We start from the raw sequence: 23,954 nt of genomic DNA, 5'->3' as shown, positions 1-23,954 counted from the left end.
AGGTTGAGAAATAATTTCTGCAGTCTAAACTTGGTATAAAAATGTTTTATTTATCAAATTTCAAATATATGAAATCATTATAGGTTAATCTACAGGGAATACCCACACAATTATCTCCAAAAAAAAACAAGTCAAGAGGTTCATGTTTTGTTCAGAAGGTAAAGCACATTGGAACAATAGCAGTAGGGGAAGAAAAGAGGGGGAACAAAACATAGTATCAATTGAAGCTGTGTTGGGAATTCAAGTCAATCACGGATTCAGGAAATCCATTGCTGCAATACACAAAGGGAAACTAACTTTCACAAGAGATTTACAACTAGGACACAAGAGATCTGTAATAAATACAGCATAATGCTTCAGGTGGTGTGGTCAGACTGCACTGCTGTGTTTGGTGTAGGAAAAATGTGTTCAGGCACTGCTTGTCTGCTCCACCTTGACGACACTGTGAAAATAAAAAGATGAGGAAAGATAAGCTCTTTGAAAGATTTGTTTTGACATCTTTAACCCATTAAGACCGGGAACACATCTGTGTAACCACTAAAACCATTATTTTATACTTTGGCTATTCAAAAATAGCGCTATGATCTTGTAGATCTGCGAATTTGGAAAAATCTTGAAAATTTGTGCAAATAGCCTAAAGAAATCTAAAATAACACATAGGCTTAACCGATTCAATCCGGGAACGCATCTGACAAAAACAAACTTTGCCACATGTCCAATGCAACTAGCCGTTAACCACTTTCAACCTGGCATCTATATTTTGGGCATGTCACTATAGTCGGAATTTGTCAAAAAAGATTTTCAAAAATAGCAGATCTACAAGATAAAATGTGACCATTAAATGGTTAATGGCTAAAGTCAGCAAGAGCAATTTCTTATTAGCTAGGCATGCACACATGCATGTGTGCTGGCTCATTCGCAGTATATGACAACACAAAGCTAAATATAGAACTGCATTCGGTCCTCTGAATTGGACATAAATGCCTCTTTTGAAAGTGACCAAATGTAAAAATCTACAAATAGTTTTCAGAACATGGTTTATTTTTTAATTAAAAGGACGGAGAAAAGTCGGTGTATAAAATTAAGATTGTATTCATAATAAAATCACAGTATGCGTGTTACCTTTTTGGGTCAGCCTTGTCAGCGCTACTGTCTTTTCCCTTCTCTTCTTTCTCCTCTTTTATCTCTGTGGTGGAGAGAAGCAGAAAAGACACATGAAATAGCATTCCAAATTCCATGTAATTTCAATATTGAATAAACCGTTTCAGTATAGGAAGGAATATACCGTTCCTCAGCATAGACGATAGGAAAAAGCTCTTTCATACTTTTACTTCCAAAACGTTTTCAAACAATACATGCAACGTGTCGGTCTTGTGATTTAACTCCAGGCATGTAGACAACATGGTCTTGGTACATGACAGACTAAAACATTGTAAGTCATGTCTCAAATGTTATCCACACATTTTATAGACATCTTAAGCTGGGCTCACACTACAGGAGAATAAAGGAGATTTGGATTGGAAATGCCCCTCTTAACAATATGCTACTGGTTCGAGGCTGATTAGGAGTGATTATCTGCCCAGATTAACCTGCAGTGTAAGGGGATCCAAGGATCCAATCTTAAACCTCTCGATCTGCTTACAGACGATTATCCAAAATGTTTGACATTTATATGGATGATTACATCACTACTGTCTGTGTGGGATGGTGTGAATTGTTGAGATAAGTCTACGAGGAGACAGACGTGAAGTGAATAAGAGGACTTTTGAGATGGCAATACAAAAAGCAAAGGTTTGAGTTACAAATGTTCCCTTAAAAAAATAAATCTATGATTTGCACAAATGTTTCAAAAATAGCAGATCTACAAGCTTGTAGCGCGGCACTTGGTGCCGCGCTATGAGCTTGTTTATCTGCTATTTTTGAATAGCCAAAGAAATCTAAAATGACACCGATGCGTTCCCGGTCTTTATGGGGTAAGATTATAGAGAAGAAAATCTTTTAACATTATCCTTGTGTACGAGATGCAACCAGATTTGAAAATCGTTCAGGATTTTAAAACTTGTGTCATGTGAGCAAAGCTTCAGCCTCATCCTTCACACCCGTCTTGCACGATGCAAGACGGGTGTGTGCCTCATCGTCCAATTTAACAACACTCACCGACTTTCTTCTCCTCTGCTTCCTTCTTGTCCTCCTCAACACGTGGTCGTTTCAACCCTTTCTTGTGATTGGCCACGTTCCTCCTGCCTCCCTCTCCCTCGTCCTCCGAGTCTGAGAACTCCTCATCGCAGGCTATCCTCTTGTCCGAGGCGCGAACTGCAAAGGGACGAGAGACGCAATGCTTAAGATACTGCCAGCGATGACAAGTCAAAACTGTCAAAACCTGATTTGTTGGCAAAGGATAGATGTCAGCAGTAATTTTTGTTTGGTTTATAGCCAGAGCCAGAGCCGACAACTCACAGAACGGCTGCATAATGCAGACGCTGGCCTCCAGCAGCACCTGCAGTGTTTTCAGCCAACTCCCTCCCCACACTGATTCAGGGAATCCCAGAAGAATTACCATTTGGATCGTCTGTTCATATATTTATTCTATTAAAGTGTTGATTTAGTGTCCATTTTCCCATCGACTTCCAAAAATTAAGGCTATGGGTATTTGACGAGCAAAATACGGCCCGGCATTCATCGTTGAACAAGGTTATACAACGAGGGGCAGGTGTATCACCTTTGGCTCGGACTGATGCAGCCATGCAACAACCCTCTATATAACGTTACATCTTTTTGTTGGTCCATTATGCAGATCCAGTTTACATTGAAAAGTAAGGGACAAATGGTGGGCTGTCTTGTCTTACTGGACATGCGTTTATCAGGATCCTCTGTGTCTTCATCAACAGTGTCATCTGGAATGGAATCCTCAGGGCGCTCTTGTACCTGTACACCGGGGGCATGAGGCAGCATTCGCAGGTTCTCAAACAGTCGCTGCCTGGAAATTCAAATAAACGACACCAGTTCAGTACAGCTGATATTAACAATATTATTTCTTAAAGCATTTCTGTGACATCAATGACAGATAGCACAGTAGCCGTCAATGGAAACGGTCAGGGAGAGAGATCCCTTTTTTCCACATCATAATAACTACTGGACATTACACCCAGCTAGCTAAGTTAACTTCTGAATTAACAATACTTTTTCTAATTTAGTATCCAGGAAATAGACGGTAATATCGGCTGAAACGCTCACTGTTATTGGTAACACTTTCAGACGTCTATACTATGCTGTATATCTTTTTTGTTTTGAGCTCCTTTTATTTTGCATTACTTTGTATCTTTATGAAAATGCTGCACAAACATACTGTACTTATATAATACTTAAAACACTGTTGCAGTTATTATTGTGTACATTAATATACAATACATACTTGATCTTGTCCATGTACTCGTGTGTGTTCTGGTTGGTCATGTTCGAGGGACTGATGTGCAGTTTGAAGTCAGGCCCAAAGTACTCAAAGTAATCATTATACGGGAGCTCTGGAATAGAAACATCATTGGGAAATGGTGAGGAGGAATCTATATGGGCTGTGACTTAAGCCATTCAAACCGGGAACGCATCTCTGTGATCTTTAGATTTCTTTGGGCTATTTTTTGGGGGGGAAATCGTGGGTCTTTCAATACATATTGTTTTTTAAAGCAAACATTTGTTACTCAAATCTTTGCTTCTGGGGATTCTACAAAATGTATTCTAAATCCAAACTAATGTTGCTAATAATATCAGTGGTTCTCAAATTATGTATTTTGGCCCTGGACCCCCCCCATCTCAAAACATTTTGTTCCAGGGACCCCCAGAAGTTGTAACAGAGTTAAAAATGTTCGCGTCAAAAAAATATATATATATTCAAAGATTTGCACAAATATTCACGTTTTTTGAAAAATAGCACATCTACAAGTTCATAGCGCGGCACAGAGTGCCGCGCTATGAGCTTGTATATCTGCTGTTTTTTAATAGCCAAAGAAATCTTGAAATGACACACAGATGCGTTCCCGGTCTTAACGGGTTAAGATGATGAACATGGCAGTAACAGATTTATACTCTGATGCTTCAACGAAAGCGCCACATTGTCGGCCCTTTCAAATGCCATTCAAATAAAAAATGAGGGATAACGGCACCGGTTAATGTGATTTATAAGGTGACACACTGAGAGTGGAGGATAGCCGAGAAAGAGGAAAAGGGTTACATTTAATGCCCCGGAATTCCATTAACTGAACCACTGGCACTTTTGATAATGTCGCCTACTTCAGACACACGCTTTGTGATGGAGACGTTATGTCAGCTCCCTGAAGGAGTTATGGTGCGGTCACATCATATTTTCATGGGGGAGAATGTTCCGACACCGTTGCACGACGGCGTTTAAAAATAGGGCTTAAATGGTTCACCAGACTAACCGATTTAGTTGATTTTATTTGTTGAAATATATAAAGATTTTTTTATTCTTTTTTTAAGTGCTTCAAAATGTTTTGTTTCATAAAAAAAAAGCTACCGATAGAATAATCACTGAGACAATAATGGATAGTTTCAGTCATAATTTCAACAGATATTTGGAGAAGCCAGTGACCAACCATCAGGGATCTCTGAGTCCAGTGCCACTGCCGTCTCGTAGGTCCAGCAGCGCGCCACGTTGCGGATGGTGTAGCCTCCTCCACCCAGCATGAGCAGAGGCAAGTTGAACGACTTCATGTACTCCACACATTTGGCATGTCCTGTGGAAAAGAAAAAAAAACAACCAGGGTCAATGTATCCATTTGTAACAAATTATATGAATGAAATCAAATAGACTCTGGTTACATTTGTATAATTTCAGAGTTAACGTAACATTTTATGAGGGAGAAAGTGTAGAGCTTCGAGCTCCTTTATAAATGAATTTCACACAAATACCAGTTGGTATTGTCATGCCAAACCTTTTTTGGACAAAAACATGGGGAAAAACACATTTTTGAGTTTAGGGGGACTTTAAAAGTTGAGCCCTCGTACCGCGGATGGTGAGGTTGAAGCAGCCAAGACGGTCTCCTGAGAGAGAGTCTGCACCACACTGAAGAACCACGGCGCTGGGCTGGTACATCTCCATCACCTTTGCCATCACCTGTAAACCCACAGCAAGCAGTTACACACAGGAAGCCAAACCAGTACGGGTACAGTTTTATTTATTTACCGGATAAAGGTTTATTTATCCGTTTTCAATGTAAAGCCACGTTTAGTACCTAGAAAAGCACTAAATAAATCTTAGGCATCATTACAAAATTTGTACCCTCAGAGTTGAATTCACACCGTCTTTGCAGTGAATAAAGCATAAAAAGATGCTCACCGGTTTGAAGATCGAAGCGTATGAATCATCATCGATGCCGTCCCTCAGTGGGAAGTTCACAGCGTAGTATTTGCCCTTTCCAGCTCCAATGTCCTAAGAGCAGAGGTAAGCTTGATTTAACACTACATCACAATGCTGCTTGCCAACAAGTGATTTTCAAGCTCGCATCGCGTTCAAGCTTGCATCGTTAGAAAATCTGTTGGCTAACATTACCAGCCAAGAGGTAGCGAGTGCCTAGCTAGCTGGTGAGATTTGCATTGCACTGATGATATCTTGCACTTTACCAGTAAGTGTGGCAGGAGAGCTCAGTAACCTGCCATTGAGTGTGAACTGGCTAACCAGATGGATTTTAAGACTATAAAGGACTTTGCATTCATGAAGACAAGGGCTGTAGAAGAGGCAAAAATAAATGCCTTTTCTACTAAGCAGTGTGTGGTTAAGTATAACACATCTTTGTGTGTGTGTCAGAGTTGTATTATGGTGTGTGTGTGTGTGTGTGTGCGTGTGTATAGTGTATCATAGAGTTGCATTCTGGTGTGTGTATCCCTATGTAACATTTATAAAAGTAATGGGTTGCAAGTGAGTTTCCTCTTTTATTATTTCTTACATGTTAAATGAACAAACGTTTCAGCTATCCAGCCTTGTATACCTATGTAGCCACCATCACTGAGTAAGTCTCACTCACTTTTCATGCATGTGTTTATGTAGGAGAGAGAGAGAGAGAGCGCGCACATGCATGCGTTGATAAGAATAAAGCAGATTTGGTAAGGGCCCATTTTTTGGTTTAGACTACTATGTATCTACTTGATTTGATAGGCAAGCTGTGACAACAACGTTGGAAGGTTATGTGTGTGAGAGAGACTGCGTGGGCAGTCTGCTACCTCTGTTAGTCAAAGAATCGATGTTGAAACGTAGGCCTGTTGTGAGGATGAGCACAAGGGATGAAAACAACATTAGGTGAGGCACTTATTTCCCCCACATCGGAAATGGGTCATTCAGCGCATGAAATGCCATGGCTGAATATTTGTCCCACAGGCCTGCATAGCTGTGATAAGTGTTGCAAGTGGGGAGTGGCTGTAAAGACATTCAGAACAATTGTACGGTTGGAAATCATCAGGTCTGAACATAAACACCCACTCTAAATGCAAAGGCTCACCCTCAGGTCTCCAGTACCGGGGAAGTACTCCCCGTATTTATGGAAGGACACAGTCATAACTCTGTCAGTGGTGTAGAAGGCCTCCTCCACTCCATCCCCGTGGTGGATGTCAATATCGATGTAGAGCACCCTCTGGTGGTACCTGGGGAGAAGGGAGAGGAGAAATAGTGACACAAGTGAGTATCACAACAATTTCATGAAATGTCATTTCTTCAACAAAATAACAATCAAAAAAAAATGTTCAATGCATTTTCATCTCCAAAAATGTAATACAAAATAAAAAAAGGAAAGATGAAATGTAAAAACAAAACATAATACTCACTTGAGCAGCTCCAAAATGGCCAGGACAATGTCATTCACATAACAGAAACCAGAGGCCTCCGACTTCTTAGCGTGGTGGAGTCCTCCTGCCCAGTTCACTGCTATGTCTGTTTGCTGTCTGTTCAGTTTCACTGCCCCCGCTGTGCCAAGAAGAGAGCCATCTTAGTACCTTTTTTGTATGTATGTATGTATGTATGTATGTATGTATGTATGTATGTATGTATATGTATATATATATATATATATATATATATATATATATATATGTATATATATATATATATATATATATATATATATATATATATATATATATATTATATATATATATATATATATATACACACACACACACACACACACACACACACACACACACACACACACACACACACTGTACATTGATGTTGTACATTTCACAGGGTGTCTACACATTTTCTATTTCAAAATGCCATATTTATAAGGACATGCCATTTCAATTGACTGCCACTCAGAAGGAATGGCATAACCCAACATACCAAAAATGCTTCCTCCATCAATCTAATATACAATATATTTCTGGCCCAAATAAAAGCAAGAATTGTTTGATCAACGGTTTTAATCTTTCATTGAAAATGGGGTAAATTAAACATGAGGCTAGACATTTAACATTTCAGAGATTCAGATTTTCAAGATAAAGGAAATAAAGTTTAGTTCAGGTCACTTTACTACAATGACCCTCTTTGTGACCACCGGCTTCGGATGCTGCCAACGCACTGAATGGGACATTATCACGTTTAATCAGACTATTGATTGGTCGAAGTAGGTGAGATACTGACCTCCCGACGGGGCTCAGTAGGTGTTCTACTGTGGGTTGATGAAAGTTGATGAATTTACAATTCTGTGCCTATAGGTACATAACTCGGACGGCGCTGAGTCGGCTCAGGCGAACTTCGCAACGTTTGGCACGGCAACTCGCTCAAGCTCTCTCGGTGGTGCCTCTCGTGGCTCAAGTTCGCTTGAGACGGCGTGCCTCCGGACGCACTCCAAAACTATACTTTATACAAAACACCTAGTGAGCCCCGTCGGTAGGCCAGTATCTCTTGATTAGACCAATCAATAGTCTGATTCAACGTGATAATGTCCCATTCAGTGCATTGACAGCATCCGAAATGGGTGTTGTGACAGCCATAAGCCTCGATAAGGACTTTTCCCATTTACCAAGACCTGTATATCGTCTCTGTCGGGTGGAAACCTCACATGTCCAAAACTGTGACTTTTCAGGATTCGAGAAGTATCAAAAGTAGCAGATCGACGCATCGCGCCGCGTTTCGAGCTTGTGGATCTGCTACTTTTGTGTGACGCTGTAGTATGATCAAGTAGGGCGTTAAGTTACAAAAAAAAAAAAAGGTTTCTGCCCGACAACAGCGATATACTGTACATGTATGTAAAAGGTTGGCTCCAATACCTCTGCATAACGCTTAAAGCAGAGGCATCAAACAAGTCTGTCAAAAGCTGGTTTGGCTAAACACAAAAAAAGAGACAATAAGCGCATGTACACTTGCATATGATCTTGGTATATTATAAACCAACAGCATTTTTCCAGCAGCTGCCACTTTATGTACACAACTTCACAGTATCTTAACCAAGTGTTAAATAGTTGGATCTTTTCTTTAAACTTACCAGCAGAGCCACCAGAGGAAAGCTGGCAGAACTCAAATAATCCATCAAACACTGGACAGTCCTCTCCAACATTGACTGTAAGGGACAGGGGGGGACGGGGGGGGGGACGGGGGGGGGAGTGATTATTGCATTTTGTGCATGACTGTTAAACTATTTTGTAACCAAAAACTACTAATATGAAGACCAATGACTTAGCCCTACGTAAGAACGTTTACTCGCATCACTTACAGCGCTGCATTTGCTTGCTGTACTCAGACATGTTGTCCGGCCTTATAGATTTGAGGAACTTGATGTAATCGTCACTGTGGTACTTTGTCATCTCCTCTGCTGTGGCTTTGTGAGGTCTCTGCAATGCAAAAGAACCAAAGCAGTTCAATGGAAAGTGCGACCTGCAAATGTGTTACTGCAGACAATTTGAAATAGTACAATAGTATGCCAGGAGTAATTGCTTTACTTGAGTGTAATTTTGTTGTACAAAGTGTGTACCAATAAATGATAAATAATATCATACTACTAACTTATGTACTACAACAGTGCTTTTGGTAGGACAGGAGATACATTGTTAAGTAACTGTTCTCAATTTCACAACTTTAAAATAAAAAGGTAGGGTAAGTGATATTTTTTTATTAATAGGTTAAAGCACTATATTCTGATAGTATTCATTGCTATAGAGTGCATGTTCAGTAACAGGAGTCTCCCCGTCTCTCCAGATATTTAATAAACCAATCAGGAGAGAGTACCCATTTATCAGCTTAAAAATGTTATATTGTTCCAGTTCCAATTTTGTCTGCTTATTTCTTCCATCACTTCCAATTTCACATGTTTATCCTGTATGAGTTGAAAATGCATTGTCCTCCTGTTACTGAACAAACACTCTATAGCAATGATTACTATCTGAATATATAGTTATTCAACACTTATTTTAACAAAGGAAGATCACTTACCCTACCTTTAACTGCCCAATTTTTTACCTTAAAAAAAGGGTATAATATGAACATACAAATGCCTTATTTTCCATTTATGTTACATCCTCTCAATGTTACAGGCAAGAATTATGATTGAACCTAAGTAAGTAACCTACGTATATTTCCATTTTCCTGTAAAGTCCATAGTTCAGAAGGAGGTTGTGGGTCATACGAATGCGATGGGGTTTCATGGGATGACCCTGGCCATAGTAGTAGTTCCCAATGTCACCTGCACAAAAATGAACCACAACTGGTTAAATTGAACATTCATAAGTAATGCACTGCTATCAATTTCAGTGACCTGAAAGTAATGTCATTGATGACCCAAGGACACATTTGACATTATCCGTTGTCCATAACATAATGTAAATATTTAGGCTTACAAAAAGTGCTAAAAAATCTTACACTAGGTTAACCACATGAACCCTTGCATCCTTATCCTGGGCATTGTCATAATAGGCAAACATTTGGCGCAAATAGCAGATCTACAAGTCCACGTTGCGACGCATTGTGAGTTTGTAGATCAGCTAGAAGATTTGGTGTAGAAATTAAGGTAGAGTGTAGTGGGGTGGAAAAGCGGACCCCGCTCAATAAAGTATATAGGGTTTAGTTAGTTTAGAATTTATCAAAAGGATCATCTTCATGGTCAATTTATATAACAGCATACCTCAATTTATCAACTCCCGTCCTGCTTGATAAAGGTGATTCTATGTCTGTTATTCAGTTGTTAACCTCTAATAATACAATTTGGCCATAAAAGGCTCATTGTGGGTCCAATAAGTAGACCTATAATTTAACCTATATTCAAAATCAGCACTTCCATCAAAAAATGTGCCTCTGTGACCTTACAAATAAAACCACTGCCATTGCAGTGTGGTTTAAATGCATGCACTAAAGGTGTGGGTGTGTGTGTGTGTGTGTGTGTGTGTGTGTGTGTGTGTGTGTGTGTGTGTGTGTGTGTGTGTGTGTGTGTGTGTGTGTGTGTGTTGAATACACAGGACCACAATGGAAATAAGCCCTCAGGGCTTTTTGAGTTATTCTTTTAGCACCATTGTATATTGTATAATCGTACCACTGTACCATTTGCAAACTGTTAGTAAAGTATTCAATCAATATGTGTGTGTGTGTTCCATTCAAACCCCACCCACCCATACACACAATTAGTCATATCATATCAGCCACTAACGTTAGTAGCAAGCCTGCAAGTTAGCCAACCTAGCCTCCAAGCTGCTAACCAGCTCCATTCACTAGTGCTATCAATGTTGCCAGAATTTGTGAGAGAAATAAGCAGCCAGGTCTAGGAAAACAAGCCCAAAAGAAGCAACTAGGGCACTTCGGCAATTATGAGCTTATAGATCTACTATTAATTTTTTTAATCGTGAAATAAAATGTGGAAGATTTGGAAGAACACAAATGTGGTATGCGGGGCTCCCTGGCACAAAACATTTTCAGATGGGGGTTAGGGACAAATACATTTGGGTGGGGGTCCATGATAATAAATAATTGAGAACCACTGGTTAAAATAATTTATAAATGTGAAACAAGCCCAAATAATCAACTACACTTTAGAAACAAGCCCAAATAAACGCAACCACCAATATTTACAAGTAAAGGAAAAAAACAAGCCAAGTCGCTTACAATAAGCAGACATGGCAACGCTGAATGCTAGCCAACAACGTTCTTGTGTGGCTACCTTGCTGCTGCTAACCAGCTAGCATTACAGGCTAACCCTAACATCTCTGGTCGGACGAGGCGCGTTGCTGATCGACACAAATGACGCCGATGCAAAAAAAGCGTCGACGCGGATCGCGTCCCCTTGGGTCGAAAGCATGTCATTTTTTTGGTCAAGCAACAACACGCTCCGTGCGACACAGTATATGAATACATCACACCAGCCGGGCTAGGTTAGGTGCCCCGATTTGGGCCAATATTGGGATGATCCTTTGGATCACGTCCCGTTCCTCACTACTGCACGTACCGTCATAGTAGTAGCACACCTTCTTCTTAGTCCCTCCTGCAGCCGTGAAGGCCATGCTGCTGCTCAAACCCCTACCACAGCAAAACCACTACTTTAGTTTAGACTCGGGTTTTGTTGTTGTGTGGATAAAGATGGTGCGGCCTCAGGCCTGGGATCCGGTGTTAACTATCTTGTTATTGATGATGATGATGGTTCCTCAATAAAGAGGTTGTGTTGAATGGGAGGAGGCGGTGCTAACGCACGAGGCAGGCGGGGCCTACTGGCTGAGGGGGAGGGGGAGGGGGAGGGGGAGGGGGAGGGGTGGAAGAAGTACTCAGATATTTACCATATCAAAATACATTATTTTGATCAGTGATCATTATTAATGATCTGTTACAAGTAAAATGCCTGTGTTCAAAATGTTGCTTGAGTAAAAGTACAAAAGTATTGGCATCAAAATGTACTTAATATACGAAACGTGTTTGAAAATAGCAGATCTAATGATGCATTGTGTTGTGAGCTTGCCTTGTAGATCGGCTATTTTGTAATTGCCTATGTATGAAATAGGGCTAAAGTGGTTAACGCATGTTTTATAATATCATAATTTATATCTGCAAAGTAACTAGTAACTAAAGTTATCAAATAATTGCAGAGGAGTAAAAGTACAATATTTGCCTTTGAGATGTAGTGGGTAGAAGTCAAAGTACTGAAAATTGGAAATACTCCAGTAAAGTGAAAATATCTCAAAATTGTACTTAAGTACAGTACTTGAGTAAATATACTTAGTTACTTTAATGAACTGAAAATACTTTGCTGAAAATAGCCGATCCTGTTCTCAAATTGGGGTCTGGCCGCCTGGGGACCATCCTCAGCAGTCCTTGAGGAGGTTCCAGGGGGTCCCCACTCAGCAAAATTGTTAGTTAGGAACGGGTCCATTTGGTTCCCCTTTGTACACTGTCAGAGTTATAGGGGGTCAGTGGAATAATGCATAATATACCAAACTGGGGGTCCTTGAAATTAAAAGGTTTGTGAAATACTTAACCGTGCAAGCTCAAATAATTTAGACACCATGGTGACACAGCTGCATGGATTTAGAAATTAATTCCTTCTGCTGTTCTGTTAAGTCAGGGGTTTTCACTGTCAAACCTTTTCATGTCATGGACCCCCACATTGATTTTCTTTATGCCATGGATTTGATATGGGTATCAAATGACTGACCCCTGATATGAAAATGTTTAATTGTACATGAGAAATAGATTCACAGTTTTGATATTTAAACATTATTAGAATAGTGACTTTTTGCTTTGTCCCTGGACTCCACTTTGAAAACCATTGTATTAGGCAATAATACATGCCAATATTATTGTGAGATTCAGCAATATAGAGTAGACAAACAGTTAATTTAGCCTGTAAATTATAGAACATCAGGTTGTTTAGTCACGAGGACCAACACAATACATGTTCTAATCCAAAGTAATGATTTATGGTCAAAATTACAGTAAAATCTAACAACACTAGATGTCACCATCATCTTGGAACATCATCACCACCTCAGCTGAAACTGGAAACGTAATACTTGCTTCAATGGCAGATTTTAAAGTTGACTTGCATTTCAGCTAAGTAGTGTGTCATGGGTGTTGTTCTGACCTTGTGTATGTTGGTGCATAGCTGGATAATCAGATGCTATTTTGATTCACTTGAATTAACTCATTTCAAACAAATACATCATTGGGGTCATTGATAGAGGCGAGCAAAATATGGCCATCATTGTCTGCAGTGGAATAGTGTTGTAAATCTCGGGTTGGGTCAGATTACTTTGAAATGTGTAGTCAGTTACTGAATACAAATGACATGGCAATTTTTCTAATTAGTAAAACATAATCTCAAAATAATTCAACCTGATGGGCATTTTTGATTACTGCAAAATCAAACATTGAAAATATTGCACCATATACAAAAAAATACAGAAAATCTGAGAAGCTGAAGTGAAAATGTTCTACGCTAATATTAAGATATGTTTATTGCTTTGCCTTGAATATCAACCACATGGTGGGGTAAAGGCAATCATACTAGTAGCATTACTAGGCTTCTACTGTTTTTGTTCTATTCTATCTTAGGTATTTCCTGATCAAACAAAGAAATGCTGCATGTGAGTTGTTAAATAATGAATGAACTGACACATATTTACATGTTCTTTTAATTAAATCTTTTTTTTCCATTTTTTTACATCACACTTATGATACAGAATGAATACTTGCACACAAACAGACAATTTTGCTAATTATCATAGAATAAACAGTTGGTTTGACAAGAACATCTTTTTTACTATGGCTTTGTGCCAAGCGGATTGAAAGCAAATGGTAAATGTTGTTGGGGGAAAAGCAAGAAAGTTAAAGTACTCCACAAGTCTCGAGTCTTATTAATGCGTGAACATGGTTTGAGTTCAGTTTGAAACTTCAGATTGTAACTGCATTTCTGGTCTTTATTGTGGGAAAACGGGAACTGTTGTGTTGGGAATCAAAACTGAGCAACGCCATTGGAAAACAGACCGAAGTCACGGTAGCCACAGTGTTTATTGAAAATAGCATGATGAAAGAAATGGTTTCAAATGAATACAAATATGTCATATACAACACAGGAGTCGACTGTGTAATTATGAAATCTTGATTGGACATGCAGACAGGATCGGAAAAAATTGTGTCATGGGAAATAAAATAATCTTATACTGAAAGAACGTTTTATTCATTCATGGTGTTTTGTTTTTTCATGAAAGGCATCACACTTAAAGCTTATCATAACAGCATGAATGTTGATAGTCTTTTGAAAAGCAATATATGGTAACATAAAAATAATGTATTTATTTTACCACACACTAATGCACTGGACTTTTTATGTATAGGGGTGGTGATAAACAGGTGGAATATTTCGCAAGATCAAGTGCTTTGAACAGAATCATGTTTGTCAAACTGTCAAACAAACTATTTCCTTTGAACTTTCACACAGTTTAAAACAAACAAACTTCCGCTTAGTATTTGGTCACATTGTCATTCTTGTATTAAATTCAATCAAAGTGCTATTAATATCCTTTTACATTGTTCCCAGCCTGGCCCTTTACAAGCACAGAGCCGAACAAACCCATTTAAAGAAGTCCAAATTTCTCATTATGGCCAGTTGAATGTCCTCCCAGTGATCTGGTAAAACTTTTGATTGAAGGGGTGAAAGAACTTTCGCAGTTTGGCCACCACCGAGGGGTCCACCTCTGGGTGGATGCGGCCCTTGCTGCCTGCCAGGCACTTGTTGAAGACAATGTTAAATCGCAGGCAGTAAAATCCCCGGGTGACGTTGAAGTACAGGTTGTACTGACTGATCCTCGACGGGAGGTTGAGAAAGCGTTCGACCAGCTGCAGCTCCGGCAGAGGATCCGTGATGAGGCGGTCGCCGTCCACGATGTGGAACTGCTCCACGGGGAAATACTTGAGCCAGCGCTCCAGGTGTTTGGTGTAGATGCTGGTCCGCACGGCCTTGTACTTGGTGTTCACCTCGCAGGTGTTGCCGTCGATGGCCAGCTTCTCAAACTTGTGGTAGGTCTTGTTCTTGCGCTCCTTGCCTTCGAGCACCTGCGTGTAGTCCGACACGGCCCTTGTGGTGGGCTCGCGCACGATGATCAGCAGCTTGATGGAGGAGTTCATCTTGAAGATGCGCTCTGGCACCTCCTCCGTGATGAAATAGGCCGGACTCTTCTCGATGGTGATCTGGTGAGGGAAAGAGAAGGGCATTTTCCCCCGGTACCAGTCGATGCCCCGCGCATAGTTCTGGTCGTTGTCGAAGAAGTGGATCTCCTGCGAGGCCTTGACCACCGCCGGATGTAGATTGAGCATCTCCAGGAGGGCACGGGTGCCCCCCTTGCGGACCCCGATGATGATGGCCCGAGGCAGCTGCTGGACCAGGTTGTGCAGGCGGATTTGCTCTTTGGTGGCATTGCCCTTGCGCAGTTCGTGGAGCAGGCCGCGCTTGTACTGCAGGGTGCGAAGAGGTATCTGCTCTGGCTCAGGAGGGGCCAGTCTGCTCTCAACGGGGCAAAGGGGCTGCAACCTGAAAGAGGACAAAACCATGTTATATTATCTGAACAGGGCAGCATGACAATTATGTTGTCATTAGATGGCCATCCAAGACAAGGCAGAAGTGTCACTCACTGATGAGGTGACACTAGCCCTGACCACCATGTTTAGGGTGGCCATCTAGAGACCAGCCTAACACAATAGCCTCAATTATTTAGTAATTAAAAATCCATATGCAGACAACACAAACACACAGATACTCAGAGATTCCATGCGTCTCAATTATGCAAGGGGTGTTCTAAATGTAGCCGCCAGAGGGAGGCAAGTCACTATAGGACAAAAGTGACGTCATGAGCAATAGAAACGAGTGTGGGACTAATCTCGCGAACTGCACAAAATGTCTTGTGCACACTGCTAATAGGCCAAGGAAGTAACCTTTCGTAGTCAGCTGGCTGGCTACAGCTGGTGAGCACATTATGTGAATAGTTTATTGACTTATTGTAGTAAATGGAGTGTGGAGATGGTTAGTTAGCTGGTTTGAACTTTTTAGTTTGTTTGTTTGTTTGTCAAACCATCCTCCCCACTCTAGATTGATCTGGCAACCCAGCTGTGCTTAAGCTCTCCTTTGCGCTTCGGCTGCCATTAAGGGGAGGGACTTTTACACCGTTTGGATTGCTGTCTGCTAAACCAAGGCGCTTGGCTTGATTTAATTTCGTAGTGCACTTTGCTCTGTGGAGCTGCAGTGTGATCTGTGGTGCTAAGTGTCTTGTGCCGTGTGGACGTGTGAGATTCACAGTATACTCCTCTCTCCCAAAGCCCACTGCAAACAGGAGGAAAGCACAAGCCAGCTGGTTCGTCTATAATTCAATTTAATTCAATTCAATTTTATTAAAGTGTCAAATCACAACAAGTTGTCTATAGGCCTATCCAGTAAATGTTATGTCTGTTATTGCTCACAAAGCATTTCAATGATTTAGAATACAACAGACATTATTATTCCATTATCTTAATTTGTTCCAATGAAATAGCCTATTCTTCTATTTGACTCAGGACTGATTGAAATGCAGACACATGAATAATGTCCTCAGTCTCACCGCTGCGCTGATTTCATTGGGGGCATTTATGATGATTAACGTGATGTGAAACGAGACGTTTACTTTGATTAAACAAAACAAAGCCTTCGATTAGCGCCGCGGATACCCACTTATCCAAGGTCCCGACCCTGGCCACGAGGTAGAGGAGGCTTCCAATAGCGAGGCTGACCAGGACGAAGAGCTTCTGTCTCAGCAATGCCTGCTGTTTGAATAGCATGGCCCTCCATCAATCTTCAGGACTGCGTCTTCGGCCTGTGGAGGAGCAGAAGCACACACAACGCGTCATTTATACGTAACTTCATTGTACGATGAAAATAGCCGATCTACAAGCCGATCTACGAGCTCTACAACACGTCACGTCGAGATGCGTTGTGAGCTTGTAGATCGGCTATTGTCCTTGAGGTGTCACTGGTCGAAGTAGCCTATCAATCAGGCTTAAACCACTAATCACCGTGAGGACAGAGAGACAGCCTAATGTTTATTAACATGCACTCAATCAAGTCTTACAAGTGATTAAGCCACACTCGCAGGATCCCTGCGAAAGTGCTGCAGTACCATTAGAGCTGATGCCCGGCCGCCCACCCCCCCTTTGTGAAGATGTATTTATTTATTTGATCTAATGTGTGGACAACCTGCCTGCCGGGGGTGGCTGATGCTCTCAGACTGTGAAGGTCTAATTGGCAGCATTACCAGCAATCAAAACTTATGGCCCTGAATTTGACCTTAAAAAAACAAACATTCAATTATTAAATGCCCAGAATGCCGAGATGAGAGCTGTGAGTTGTTTATCTTCCTGAAGCCCGCCGGAGTTTCCAAATGAGCCATAAGTGGCAAGAGTCGATTCTAAAATGAACTCCTATCACCGTCACCACGCATTGATCTATCAGGATGCGAGGCGCAGAGATAAAATGTAGCTGAGAGTAAAAGATTTCTGAGCTAGAATGCTGCAGGGAGAAAATAAAAATAATTCTCAAAGGGGACCTTTCAGACTTTAATTTAGCTATTCATAGCACTTGCATTGTTTTTTGTTTTCGTATAGTCAGAGGAATTATTATGTAACCATGTCTAAAGTGTTATATCGAACTAGACGGGTACAGTGTGGGCTCAAAGTCTGACACAGGATGTTCCGTGTAAAAACAACTGACGTCAGTCATTCCCGAACTGTCCCAAGTTTGTATGTTGGACGACTGGACGTAGTATTGAATATGACCTGGATGTTATAGTCTAAATACATTTTGTTTAAGTTACATGTCTCAAAAAGTATTAAAGTTTTCAAAAAGGTTCCCAGCTATTTCGAAGTCTCAACAAAGCTTGTAAGTAAAATTATGCCATTGTTAGAGCATTCCAAAGTTTAACCCTTGATGGGCATGTCATTAAAGGAGAAATCCGGACATTTTAAGTGTTATCTTTGATGTGTCGTTACTCACCTACCGACGTAAAAAGTGGCATTGTTTATTTCCAGAGATTCCCCTGTCGTCATATTTTCAACCCCCTCCGTTGCTTGTTTCTCTCCCAGAACCTGGCAACTTGGTGTTGCCATGTTGAGAAACAAGCAACTAGCGTTAGCTCGTTCGTCATTAGCGGTAGCCTCTCAGGAACTTTCACTGCATGTTTGACTATCATGAGACTCCACAATGAGTAGTAGTAGAGAAAAAAATAACTTTGCATCGGTTATAATAGACGAATTTCCCTATGCCACGCGCTCCCATTATGACAACGGAGGGGGTTGAAAATATGACGACAGGGGAATCTCTGGAAATAAACAATGCCACTTTTTACGTCGGTAGGTGAGTAACGACACATCAAAGATAACACTTAAAATGTCCGGATTTCTCCTTTAAGTAAACAAACAAAACAAAATGCCTACCGCAAATTCCCAATATAATTTATGGAATTATAGGAGGCTAACAACAGTATCTAATAAACAGGCGAAAGAATGCATTTGACCCCACTGTGATTAGACAATATGCAAGTCTTATTGCCTCGCAGACACTTCTGAAGGGAGACTAGTCAAGCAATGGCTTATCAGTCTGACAATAATGGAGAATAATGCTCAATAAGCCAAGGGGTAGACCCCATTGTTGCAGACGCACATTTAGAAAACCCATGTTTTTTTTCATTACATCTCCAAGACACAATGCAGTCATTTACAGACACCATTTGTGTCTGTAGCTGACAAGAGGCTAGCCCCTTTCGGGACCCTGTTTACCTTTTTTGTATTTGGGAAGGCGGTATCCAGGGTCCCTTGTTGGTTAGAACACGCTCTCTCGTACCGGCGGCTACCACTGTCTGGTCTCGGGCGTACAGCTCGTCGCTTAGAAGTTGCAGAGATTTCTCAAAGGTACCAACAAGAGCAATACTAACACGCGAGAAAGCGGCATCAAAAAGCGGGGATCGGCGATGCCGTTTAACATTTTTAATAATTTAGTAAACCTTAAGCTCCTTTCTCACACTCTGCTCCTGCAGCTCCACTTCCCATGTCCCGCCTCCCCGCGTTGTGATTGTCATGCAAGCGTGTAGGAGCTCGCCAATCAGAGGCAGTAACGTAGGACGCGCAGCTTGTCAGTCACCGCGGGGGGGGGCGGAACATGGGCAGTGGAGCAGAGTGTGAGAAATGAGCTTAAGGTTTACTAAATTATTAAAAATGTTAAACGGCATCGCCGATCCCCGCTTTTTGATGCCGCTTTCTCGCGTGTTAGTATTGCTCTTGTTGGTACCTTTGAGAAATCTCTGCAACTTCTAAGCGACGAGCTGTACGCCCGAGACCAGACAGTGGTAGCCGCCGGTACGAGAGAGCGTGTTCTAACCAACAAGGGACCCTGGATACCGCCTTCCCAAATACAAAAAAGGTAAACAGGGTCCCGAAAGGGGCTAACAAGAGGCTTGTATTGACTTCCACTGGCTGGACAATACTTTGTTGTTGCGAAGAACAATGAGTATGTATGAGGCACTGAACTTTACTTGTGTGACCCACTCTTTGTGCAAGTGTATAATTCAGCATTATAAATGAACACAAAGATAGTTGCTGATGTGAGGGAGATGAATTGACGACAGATGGGCCAGGTCTTTTCCATAGGGACGGAAAGTGGGAGAGGATGACATGCAAAGTGATCAGGTGTGAACACGTCATTGTCATAAACCAGTGGTTCTCAAACTTTTTCATGCCAAGGACCCCCAAATTGATATTTATTTGGCCGCTGAAATAGCTTTGTGCCAGGGACCCCCAGAAGCAAATATTTGAGTTAAAAATGTTTTAAAAAAGCGCTGAGGTTTCAAAAATATACATATTCAAAGATTTGCACACATTTTCAAGATCTTTCAAAAATTGCAGATCTACAAGCTCATAGCTCTGTGCCACGCTATGAGCTTGTAGATCTGCTATTTTTGAATAGCCAAAGTATAAAATATGGTTTAAATGATTGTGACGCTATATTAACTAATTTAGCTGGGGACCCCTGGTACCCCCCCAAGGACCCCTGGGGTGACCATGGGTTGTGGCATTTTATTGGCGCCCAGTGTCCACATAGAAACTAATCGTTTGCGTGAAATGCGTTGTAAACGATAAATAAAGTCGAATCATACTCCAGACCCATGGGAAAAGCTACCATGACCATAGACCCAAGTCTATGGTCATGGTAGCTTTTCCCATGGGTTTGAATCTTTCCCAGACTAGGCAGGACAGAGTGACCTTTCTGTTGACCTGCATGAAATTAAAGTACATAAGTCACGACTCTGTACGTTTTTCAAAGCCAAATAGCAAAAATAGCAGATCTGCAAGCTCACACCGCGTCACAGTGTGACACGTTGTGAGCTTGTAGATCTGCTATTTTCGTTTGTTTTTTTAATCCATTTTGCAATAGGGGGTCTAAGCCAGAGGCTATTGGAAAAGTTTGGGGAAAACCCTGGAACATACAGTAGACAGGCTACTGTAGACTTTTACACACTGCATGACCTAAATAAACAGAGATTAGACTCCGACTGAGATTTTTTCTCTTTGAGGACTGTGTGGTCGGTGGTGTTTTGATTGAACAGCCAGAGTGCGGAGGAGAGGCATCAGTGGCAGAAAAGCAATAGTGACAATCATTTCACAGATGCCAGATGTCATGCGGTAAGGTAAGGAGGCAGTGTTCCACAGCGTGGAGAAAATAAAATGGTCTGCGGGCGCTTTATAGCTCGAGGCGCGCTCGAGGCGCACTGTCAGTAACTTCTCAAAATGTACTTGATGCTTCTGATTGAATGAATCAGACGCCACTTGAGAATGCTCCTCCGAGTTTTGGGAATACATCTGACGGTAGTCTCGAGCCAAAACAAACGGCGCAGGGACCACCTGACATGACAATGTATGTATGCCAAAGCATGGATATATATAGTATTTCACCTCAGTACACAGTAAAATCCATAGTGTTAATTCAACTCGGAGAGTTTTCAAATGTAACCAAATGGACCTGTGCCGGTTACAGATGGTTTAAATCAGGGGTCTTCAACAGGGGGTCTGGGACCCCTAGGGGGTCCTCAGAGTAACTACAGGGGGGGCCGCCAAATATTTGTGTGATAGGAACTCCTTTTTTACACTAACCACTTGAACCCTAGCATCCCTTTTCTGAGGGGAACATTAGCCGAAAATAGCAGATCTACAAGCTCACAACGCCTCGCGCCGCGAGGCGTTGTGTGCTTGCAGATCAGCTATTTTCGGCAAAGAGGTTTGGTGTAGAGGGGAAATAAAGAGCAGACCAAGTACAGCGCAAACGGTCAAGTTTACAACGTATTGAAGGTTGAATAACATGAATACAATATGTAGTGGGGGTCCCTGCTTCATCTCGCTCTAAGCTAGGGGGTCCTTGGCCTGAAAAACGTTGAAGACCCCTGGTTTAAATGAACACTGAGAATTTAACCTGAGAGCTGATTGTAAATAGTTGAAACGAGGAGCAGGCAATTAGTTTCACACCGTTTTGACTGACACATGTCACACATGATCTATTTCACCAGAGCTTGCACTCCTCTGAGCTTAATGAGCCGAGCAGAAATCCACTGTGTCATTAAAGAAATGCTGACCGGCCACTTGCACAACATGCGTGATCAAAATGTGGGGAAAGTGCTATTCGTTGCTCTTCACGGTGATAGATAGCCATTTCTAATTACAGCTTCCTGGTATCGATAGTGTTCTTAAATGTGGTAAAAATTTGGTAAAAAAAATCTTTACCTATTGTGGAGTATCGCTAGGAGACCGCCTAGGTAGGCACCTCACCATGGAGAGACAGTGGGACAGAGACAGAGAGAGGCCCTACAGACAGCGCAGCAGCCTGGGCTGCGTCATAGAGGGGCGTTACTTACCAACCGCCCTCATGAATCAGCCCCAACTGAGCGCACCTACGAAGACCGGCTAGGTGTGGCACCAAACCTCAAAGGCAGCCACTCTGCCTCAGTCTGGCTCTCCTGGTGAACAGACGGGTGCTCAGGCGGTAAGCGAATACTCCACAATTTCCCTCACAGTGTTAATTGCTGGTGAAATGTAGAACTAAAGGACTGTTTCTTTTACCTCATAGGCAACCTGTGGAGAGATGTAAAGAATGCTGATGTTATGATGCATGGACCCCCCGAACCCGGGATGAATTTATGTTGAACCCTATTATTATTTCCCTTTTAAAAGCGTATAAACAATGCTCTCTGAGCGAGGCTGCAAATAAATGGCCTTGATCAGTATCCCACACTATAATGTCCTTCCACACGCACGGGCAATTAATTTGCCCAAAAATCTAAAATTTTAAACTATAGTTTGTGTCATGAGTCCATCCACACAGAATGTAATATGTGAATACAAAATGGTGATAAAGCGACGTTGGCATTATTCAGAACAAGCTAGTTTTTTCTTGATAAATGCATCAACCTCTGTCAATGAGGCATCATTGGTAAAAGTTAAAGACGGGGTGCCGTGATTTTCAGTGATATTTCCCCCCCCCCCTAAAACATAATCATCAGGTATTATGGTTATACTAGGAGGAAGATCTTTTTCAAAAAAGTATAGAGAAATTGTTAAAATTACGTTTTTATGTGGACACGCCTCCAGTTCATTAAGTATACCTGGTTCTCACCTTAGCACCTCCTCCACCACCTTACCACCCACCTGTCCAAGTTCTATTTTTTCTGGACCCCCAGAAGCAAAGATTTAAGTGAAAAATGCTTGCTTTACAAAATATATATATTCAAAGATTTGCACACATTTTCACGATGAGCAAGAAATGGCAGATCTACAAGCTCATAGTGCCATCACCAAGTGCCGCGCTACGAGCTTGTATATCTGCTATTTTTGAATAGCCAAATAAATCTAAAATGACACACAGATGCTTTCCCAGTTTTAATGGGTTAAACCCTAGTTTGTTGACCGGGGTCCCCAAGGGGTCTAATAGACCTAGATCATAGCAGATCTACAAGCTGGAGCTTTTAGATCTGCTATGTTTGGTGAATGCTTGCCTATATATTTTTGGTCGAATGTTAGCCTAGGTAAGCCTAAGTAGTGGAAATAGCAGATCTACAAGCTCACAACGCATCGTGATGCGTTGTGAGCTTGTAGATCGGCTATGGCTATTTCCACTATTCATGTTTTTATAAAGTAAGTTATTACATCTGCCAGTCATTTCTTTGTATAATTAGGTTATTAGGTTATTCATATATGCCCTGTGCAACTTCAAAGCTTCAAATGTTCCAGTGTTCAACGACGAAAACACAATTACATCGTTAATCACAATTATTTGTGTGACAATTAATCGTCACTTAAAAATGTCCTAATCGTGACAGCCCTATAGAGTTCACATAAGGTGGTTTGCTATATGTGGTGCTAATTATTTGCCACTATCCAGTTCTAATTATCTGAACACTACATTGGGAGCCACTGATAAAAATAGATGGCTGCAGCTGTGCTCACAGTGGAGTTCCAGTTCTGCTGTAAGCTCATTGTGGAGCATCTGAATGAGGCTGCAGTCAGATGATCATGCCAGTGCAGTTAATAATGCATAATCTCATAAATCACAATTTCAGCAGTGTCCACCTTTAGTAATTGTACAGTTTGGCACATTGGCACATTGGTAATGCTGAAACATTTCCTTTCAATTATCCAACGTGGTTAATATGTTCGACGTTAATATAAGACTGGGATAAGAAATGCAATAATTATTGTTCTCCATGTCATGAGATTAATTTAAATTAATCATTGTAATCATCGACCATCACATTGGGTAGCAATAATAATCAGGCTTATGACTTCAAATAATGGTCCCAAAGACTATTGTTCTGTAAGCAGAGTGGTAAACTCTGACAAAGAACACACACCTAAGAATTCACTGTAAAGTGTACAGGAACTAAGAAAATGTTAGGACAAATGTGTTATTTTTTTCATG

At 41.3% G+C, this 23,954-nt stretch overlaps 2 protein-coding genes across 2 annotated transcripts; both read right to left on the bottom strand.

Moving 5' to 3' along the window:
• Positions 1-29: 29 nt before the first annotated feature.
• On the bottom strand, positions 30-11,650 carry LOC308103420 (histone deacetylase 2). Its single transcript, XM_080453376.1, has 14 exons — positions 11,433-11,650; positions 9,571-9,683; positions 8,718-8,835; positions 8,490-8,564; positions 6,829-6,967; positions 6,507-6,648; positions 5,351-5,443; positions 5,020-5,128; positions 4,608-4,748; positions 3,413-3,521; positions 2,847-2,977; positions 2,158-2,313; positions 1,123-1,186; positions 30-442 (listed from the first exon to the last, which is right to left on the bottom strand). The coding sequence occupies exons 1-14, from the start codon at positions 11,485-11,487 to the stop codon at positions 409-411; spliced, it is 1,479 nt and encodes a 492-aa protein (XP_080309502.1). The 5' UTR covers positions 11,488-11,650; the 3' UTR covers positions 30-408.
• A 2,922-nt stretch (positions 11,651-14,572) lies between these two features.
• On the bottom strand, positions 14,573-16,809 carry LOC308102677 (heparan sulfate glucosamine 3-O-sulfotransferase 5; the record flags this gene model as incomplete). Its single annotated transcript, XM_080452509.1, has 2 exons — positions 16,674-16,809; positions 14,573-15,503 (listed from the first exon to the last, which is right to left on the bottom strand). Exons 1-2 carry the CDS (start codon positions 16,778-16,780, stop codon positions 14,573-14,575), a joined length of 1,038 nt encoding a protein of 345 aa, XP_080308635.1. The 5' UTR covers positions 16,781-16,809.
• Between the last annotated feature and the right edge of the window lie 7,145 nt (positions 16,810-23,954).

The sequence above is a fragment of the Gymnoscopelus braueri genome (assembly GCF_963280865.1).
Source record: "Gymnoscopelus braueri genome assembly, chromosome: 16".
NCBI classification, from domain to species: Eukaryota; Metazoa; Chordata; class Actinopteri; order Myctophiformes; family Myctophidae; genus Gymnoscopelus; species Gymnoscopelus braueri.
This window is presented reverse-complemented; position numbering and strand designations above follow the sequence as displayed.